Raw genomic sequence first — 6892 nt, 5'->3', positions numbered from 1 at the left:
TGACATGGGGGCATATTGCATTCACATGGACCAAACAAAAATAATTAATAATATTAATTGTATGCATCTGTTTAAGATATTTATTTGATCTTTTCAGAGAAATTGTCACACCAAATGACAACAAATAAAATGGTGACTCGAACACTGTCGACTTCAAATGGATTTTTTTTAGAAAACGTCATGGAGGAAAGAAAGAAAACATGAAAACATGACACAAGTATGGAAACATTATTGCTCAAGATGCGTCAAGTCTGTCGATGAGAAGACGGAGAGTTGAGGGGCGCTGTGGAGTTTTCGATCACTGTCGCCACGAAGAAGAATAACCGGAAGTGACGCAGGCAGAGGGAAATGGATTAGCTGACTTAGCACTGTTAGCCTCTGGTCGAACTTCTGAGATGAATCTGAAGAGCTGAACTGTAAGAGTTGACTTTACTACCGTTGTATTCTAAACAAACTGCTTTGTCATCGCTGACACCTGTGTCTGCAAAGAGTGCACTTTAAAGCCTATTTACACGCGTGTAGGTGTTAGCTCTTGCAGCAAGAGACAACTACCCCGGGAGAGTCCGGGTTAAAATACTAGCTAGAAATCAACTGACATGCGCTTTTGACTGGCAACCGAGGAATCAAATGTTGTGTATTTATTTATGTTAATAAGTTCCTATGCGAGTTACGTTTCCTAGTCGCTGAAGTCAACTGTACTGACTTCGTCATATCACACTACGAACGACGTTACAACGCCTTCTTTGGTTAATAATGGGATCGTTTAGTTCATGTCTGAATACTTGTTTGTTTAAACGAGAGCAATAGTTTGAGCGAGCTGTTGTTTCCTACTTATTTGTTTACGCTTGACATGTTGAGTTTGTTTACATCAGTATTATGTGCTAAGCTCCGCCCCCTTTGTGCAGGTGTCTCTGGTGATTGGCAGGCGGGGCAGCCATGGCGCTGATTGAGGGTGTGGGTGATGAGGTGACGTTGCTTTTCGGGTCACTACTGCTTCTGTTGGTTCTGCTACTGGCTTGGTCGTCCACCCACACATCAGAGCCCCCGGACCACCTGTTCACTTCATCTGCCACGGCCCCTTCACCGAGAAGGGAGACCCTCCCGGAGACGCCCGGCTCATCAGGGGACATCTCAGCACCTTCTAGTTCAGTCAGTGAGAGCAGCGACACGTCCCCCCCTGATGTGGCTGCACAGAGTGATGAGGACAAAGAGGATGATGGGCCTGGGCAGGACGAGGGTGGAGAGTCAACACAGAGGAACATGGTGGTCCGGCTGAAGTTCCTAAATGACACTGAGAGGACTGCTCATGTGGACCCTTTAGACACCGTGGGCTACATCAAAAGGTGAGCAACAAATGACAGGGGAAGCTGGTGTGATGTCATATCACTTAAATGTCTGGTGTTTGTTTTGCAGAACCTACTTTGCGGGCCAGGAACAGCGAGTCCGCCTCATTTATCGGGGTCAACTGCTACAAGATGACTCTCGGACCCTGCTGTCTCTGAACTTGGTTCACAACTGTGTCCTGCACTGTCACATCTCGCAACACGCCGCCGGGGCGGGGCCTGGCGTGCGGCCCACGGACCAGGTCCAGGTGGCGCTGAATGTCGGCAGCCTGATGGTGCCGCTGTTGGTCCTAATGCTGTCAGTGCTTTGGTACTGTCAGATCCAGTACCGGCAGTTCTTCACTGCACCAGCCACGGCATCTTTAGTGGGCATCACTATCTTTCTTAGCCTGGTGGCCTTCGGAGTCTACCGCCATTAGCTGCGCTTTGATGGCCTGGATGCGATGACGCGACCACACTGGGCTGCCTTTAGTTCCTGGTGCCATGACACTTGGGAACCTGTATAGGTCTGAATCACAGTGCCTCTTTTAGGTTCTGGTTGCTGCTGGTTCTGAAGAGTCGGGCTGTCAGTGAGGTCTAAATTAGAGAAATGAGACCGTACATGAGCAGTTTTGTAAGTCTAGACTGAACTGGATCAGAACCAGGAACTACAATTACTGTAAATTTCATCTTTGCAAAACAGATATTCTATTAAATTGTTTATTTATCTGCTTATTGTTGTTTTTGTCTTGAAAACCACTGGCTGAGTCATCACTGTGTGTGGGGAATTTCTTCAGCATGAGTCAGGGATTTTAGGGGTGACCTGGTATGAACTCACACTCAGGATGGATCTGGTGAAAGCTTGTGATGCTGGTGTCACATGCTGGTATTTGGTGTGGGGGACGGGAGTGAACTTCAATCAACAGTCATTCAGCTCGTGCGACAAAGTAATGAAGCGGTGCAATTAACTGCGCTTCCCATGCCACACCATCGGGGGCGCTGTGGTGAGAGTCTATTGCGACCGTGATAGAACAAGACGAGGCATTTGTGGCGGGAAATAGTAGGTATAAAATCCACTTAGTCGGAACACGAAATCCACAGTCGTCGGATTGTGAGGCCGCCTGGGAAGGTACAGCGGACACTTCCTCTATTATACGTGGGTTAATAACCGGTAAGTAACTAGCGTGTTAGCGGCTGGACTGCGTAACATATATGCACGTGCTTGATACGGTGCTTTTGTTGGGTGTTGAGCACGTGACCGGAACAAACGTTGGGCAGTTTGAGACTCTTCAATTAATCACAGACTGTTAGCCACACACGTCTTAATTGATAAACGCGTACAAGCACGTTTGTTTTCAGGCGATTGTTTGTGAGTCGGAATCGAAAACACTGTGGAGGTTGTTTTCTTAACTGGCGTCGCTGTGTCTCACCCAAGGCTCCGTCACTGCTACTGCAATGACAAGATGCAAGGATTGGATTAAAGGAGGACACGAGGAAGAGATGAGTGAGTAGGGAAGCTGCACAAGATGAGTGAAAGTGGAGGAGATCATCTTGCTGAGGCAACCACTGACGGCAAATGCCTGAAGACAAAGGAGATCAGGGTCACATGTAGCTGAGGTTAGTATGTCCACCCAGCTCTATTTCCTGCAGACACAACTGTAGCACCAATGTCTTAGTGACCACAAGTGTTTATCGCTAGATCAACCAGGTTCCTGCAAGGAGAGATGAGGCACATTCAGATGGGAACCTAACCATCAGCACAGACAAGCACATGGGTGAGGAAAAGTGATGTTTGAATTAGCATGATGAGGTTCTGGCTGGATATGATGTCACAAAAGGCCGACTGTAGCCCTGCTCCCAGGATTCTGTTCAGCTGGGCTGTGACGAAACCGGATTGAAGCATGTTCTGATCCAGCCGACGTGTTTCCTCTACAATCCGATTTGGTCGCTCTCTCTGCTACTGTCTCACTCTCTTCTCTGCAGGTTGTGTGCTCAGCTGGATGACTTTTGAAGTCCAGTCGTCTCCCAGGTAGTTTGTCTGTCTTCAATCTTGAAATTACCTGATTGTTTGAAGGGAAAAAAATCCATCTGCATCACCGGTTAGCAGGGAGATGATGTAAACAGAAGGCCGAATTGTAGCGCCCCCTCCAGGCAGTTTGTTCTCACAGGGGGGGCTCTGTGACAAAAACCTCAGTAAGCGTTCAGCTGATCCCTGATTTCATTTTTTGATTCTGCCAAGTCTCAAATCATAAGAAATTACAAACTTGATGCATGACTGTTTTCATGAACACTCAAGCTCAAGCAGTGCTCGTGCCCCTCAACAACCATACTTGTTTTTCTGTCTCCCTAGTGTTGGTGTGTGGAGCACTTCACATAAGACCCTACCGTGTGGCTGCCATGTGTCGCATGATCGGAACCAAAGGTGGACCGGACTGTGTCAAACTTGTTTGATTTGACATAAAAATCTGAGGTGGCGTTTGATCCTGGGTCGATCCGAGGTGATGCCTGACACATGACCTCCTCCAGTTATTTATTTTGCAATCCAGCGCTGATTCCAATCTGTCCCTTTTCGTAACGCGTGTCAACTGATTGTATTCCTGAATAAAGTTTGAGAACTGATTCACCGTTGACTTTTTTTTAAATTGAATGTATTATGTCTAATACAAATTCATCATACGTCTTTGAGTCAGAAAATCAGCTTGGTTGAAATATTAGTTGTATGATAATACTCCTGTAATAAGTTTTATATCTCCCACGATGGAGAGTGTAAATAACTTCAGAGGTCATATTCTCGCTCTAGCTCACTTCTACGGAGATGTCACATTTTCATAACTTTTGCTGCGTCAAGGTTTATGCAGTGTACATGGTAAGCGGTGTGACGTCACCAACACGCACGAGACGGCACTTTCAGTTGGCGCTTTCGAGGGCTGTTGGTGTCGAAACCGGTTTTAAATGTAGCGGTTACACTGTGGAGCACGAACTCAATTACGAAATATGCGATCTTAATTCGCAGACACTAGTGACCTCCGACCCGGAAGTGCTTTTTGTCCTCAGTTGCTGCCCATTCTGCGGTCCAGAATCAAGCTGATCCAAGTGCGGCAGGACGGATGGACCAGAACCAGAATCATGCCTCGTCGGTAAACACGTCCGTCACCGTCTACCGCCGCCGTCTCTTATGCTGTTGGGCTAACTTTGCTAACGTGCTAACTGTGGCTGGATAAGTCAAACCGAACTCGGGTCGGATTACATGGAGAAAAAAGTCTGAAGATGAAAACATGTTTATTGCTTGTCTAGTTCGCGACTTCTGCTCGTCAGTCAACCGTGCCGAGTTTAGTGACGTACTGTTGTCATTTACAATCTGAATTACAACTTCCTCACACTCTGACCCAGAACCAGGTCTGGATCAAACCAGAACCTGAAGAAGACCAAGGCAGCCAGATGTTCCCCCTCCTGAAGAAGCTGTCAATAAAACTGACAGACTGCAGGGACTTGCTGGAGGGGCGGGACTTCCTGTTAGTGGGTGAGTCACTGGAAAGAAGTCAAGCACTTGTTTGTCATTTTGACCTTTGACCTGCCGCCATACAGGGTGCCAACTGACGCAGTCACCACCCGCGGCCACCATCCGGAAGATGGTCTTCTGTCTTCAGTGCCAGAAAGGGTTCTACAACCCCTTACACCTTGAGGCCCATCACAGGTCTCACCATGAGTTGAGCCAGGACCAGAACCAGTGTTGGCAGTGTGGCAAGACGTACCCCACCCTCCTGAGCCTGGTGCTGCACCAGCAGATCCACGACCGCTCCTCCGTCTACCGCTGCTCCCACTGTGACAAGAGCTTCGCCCTCCGCAGAGACTGGAAGACCCATCACCGGACTCACTCGGGCACCAAGCCTTACGAGTGCTGGTGCTGCGGGGATGGCTTCAGTAACCACGGCGACCTGACGGAGCACCTGGGCACTCACAAGGGTGAGCGTGGCTTCCGGTGCGAGATCTGCGACAAGATGTTTACGTCCTCACAGGGCTTCAAGTCTCACTACCAGTCCCACTGCAAGCAGAACCTGCTGCCCTGTGCCACGTGCCACAAAACCTTCAGCACTGCACAGAGCCTCAAAGTCCACCAAGCCACCCACTCAGACAGCAGGCCGCACCAGTGCCTCACCTGCGGCAAAGCCTTCAAGCTCCTGAGCGCGCTGCGCTTCCACCAGCGGACTCACCGCGAGCTGCGCGACTACCACTGCTCCAAGTGTGACAAGTGCTTCTCCAGCCTGCAGGGCCTGAAGCTCCACGACCGCACGCACACTGGACTCAAGCCCTACAAGTGCTCCGAGTGTGGGAAGAGCTTCACGCAGTCGCCGCACCTGAAGGCGCACATGGTGACGCACACTGGCGAGCGTCCGTTTCTGTGCACCACCTGCGGCAAGAGATTCACTCAGTCTTCTCACCTGCGTTCCCACATCACCTTGTTCCACGTGGGGCAGAAGCCCTTCAGCTGCTCTGACTGTGGGAAGAGCTTCACCATCGCTCATTACCTGAAGGTCCACCGTCTCAGCCACACCAAAGAGAAACACTACAAGTGCTCCTACTGCGACAAGACATTCTCTTACCACAACTCCTGGAAGGCCCACGAGCGAATCCACACAGGGGAGCGGCCCTTCACCTGCCGGGACTGCGGGCGGGCCTTCATCACCTCTGGATCGCTGCTGAGCCACCAGAGGACCCGACACACCGGCGAGAAGAGCCACTACTGCATCACCTGCGGAGAGTTCTTCTTCACCAGCACGATGCTGCGTACGCATCAGCTGGATCACACCGGAGAGCGCCCCCATGCCTGCAGCTGCGGGAAGACCTTTAAGACTCGTGGAGTCCTGCGGTGTCATCTGAAGAGCTTTCCAGAGCATCAGCCAGCGACCAGAAGCACGGACTGATCCGTCATGTTCCTCAACTGTGTGTTATAAATGTGTCGTCATTGATGAAAGACTGACCAGCTGTCGACTGGTCAAAGGTCACTCACTAGTCCAGTCACTGACTTCATTAAAGGTGTGTCTTCATTCACGTGAATTGCACAAGGCTCCATCCGCTTGAACGTCCGACTGTTCTCCTGAATAGGCAAGAATGGGTACGAGGTTCTGGTCCATATGTGGTTTTTAAAGTTAGTGCTGCACTCAAGGTCACGCAACCATCAGGCCTGTGGCCTGGCTCTGAATCTCTCCACGTTTTCTTCAGTGAGGTTGTTGGAAGATCTCTGTCTGGATTGAAGTTGGGATCAAATCTGAGACAAAAAGATAAGTAGAAGGACATGGAATACCTATTAACTTTGTTTCATGATAATTTAATTCTTCGAAGAGATGACCATGAAGAGAAGAAGAATATTCTGCACATGGTACAGATGTTATCTATCCGATCTAATCCATTCAGTAACATCTGCATATGTCGTGACGAAAGAAATGAATAACAGTAAAAAAAGCAAGAAACAACCAGAAAGAGTTGACTAAACGAATTCAGACGTGATAACACACACATACACACATATATATATAGTTAGTGTTGCCCAGTATTTTCTTAATAATAATAAT

At 49.0% G+C, this 6892-nt stretch overlaps 2 protein-coding genes across 4 annotated transcripts; both read left to right on the top strand.

Moving 5' to 3' along the window:
- The first annotated feature begins 305 nt into the window (after window positions 1–305).
- On the top strand, window positions 306–3941 carry tmub1 (transmembrane and ubiquitin-like domain containing 1). Of its 2 annotated transcripts, XM_053883539.1 has the most exons (7): window positions 306–416; window positions 906–1343; window positions 1414–2493; window positions 2758–2939; window positions 3022–3097; window positions 3306–3351; window positions 3673–3941. In XM_053883539.1, the coding sequence occupies exons 2-3, from the start codon at window positions 937–939 to the stop codon at window positions 1760–1762; spliced, it is 756 nt and encodes a 251-aa protein (XP_053739514.1). In that variant the 5' UTR covers window positions 306–416; window positions 906–936; the 3' UTR covers window positions 1763–2493; window positions 2758–2939; window positions 3022–3097; window positions 3306–3351; window positions 3673–3941. The 2 variants fall into 2 exon arrangements, with proteins under 2 accessions (XP_053739514.1, XP_053739515.1); XM_053883540.1 differs by lacking the exon at window positions 3306–3351.
- A 286-nt stretch (window positions 3942–4227) lies between these two features.
- LOC128769695 (zinc finger protein 501-like) lies at window positions 4228–6879 on the top strand. 2 transcript variants are annotated; one of them, XR_008416424.1, is made up of 4 exons: window positions 4228–4459; window positions 4713–4842; window positions 4908–6435; window positions 6543–6879. XR_008416424.1 is itself a non-coding variant. In XM_053883630.1 (3 exons), exons 1-3 carry the CDS (start codon window positions 4430–4432, stop codon window positions 6242–6244), a joined length of 1497 nt encoding a protein of 498 aa, XP_053739605.1. In that variant the 5' UTR covers window positions 4228–4429; the 3' UTR covers window positions 6245–6879. The 2 variants fall into 2 exon arrangements, 1 of the variants encoding a protein (XP_053739605.1); XM_053883630.1 differs by having other exon boundaries at window positions 4908–6879.
- The last annotated feature ends 13 nt before the right edge of the window (window positions 6880–6892 follow it).

The sequence above is a fragment of the Synchiropus splendidus genome, chromosome 13, assembly GCF_027744825.2.
Source record: "Synchiropus splendidus isolate RoL2022-P1 chromosome 13, RoL_Sspl_1.0, whole genome shotgun sequence".
Taxonomy (NCBI): domain Eukaryota; kingdom Metazoa; phylum Chordata; class Actinopteri; order Syngnathiformes; family Callionymidae; genus Synchiropus; species Synchiropus splendidus.
The sequence above is the reverse complement of the archived record's forward strand: the minus strand, read 5'-3'. Positions and strand labels throughout refer to the sequence as shown.

Coding starts and splice junctions, on each gene's coding strand:
- tmub1 (XM_053883540.1), top strand. CDS start 937: ATGGCGCTGATTGAGGGTGTGGGTGATGAGGTGACGTTGCTTTTCGGG. Junction 1,344..1,413: donor ACCGTGGGCTACATCAAAAG/GTGAGCAACAAA, acceptor TTTGTTTTGCAG/AACCTACTTTGCGGGCCAGG.
- LOC128769695 (XM_053883630.1), top strand. CDS start 4,430: ATGGACCAGAACCAGAATCATGCCTCGTCG. Junction 4,460..4,712: donor ACCAGAATCATGCCTCGTCG/GTAAACACGTCC, acceptor ACTCTGACCCAG/AACCAGGTCTGGATCAAACC. Junction 4,843..4,907: donor GCGGGACTTCCTGTTAGTGG/GTGAGTCACTGG, acceptor GCCGCCATACAG/GGTGCCAACTGACGCAGTCA.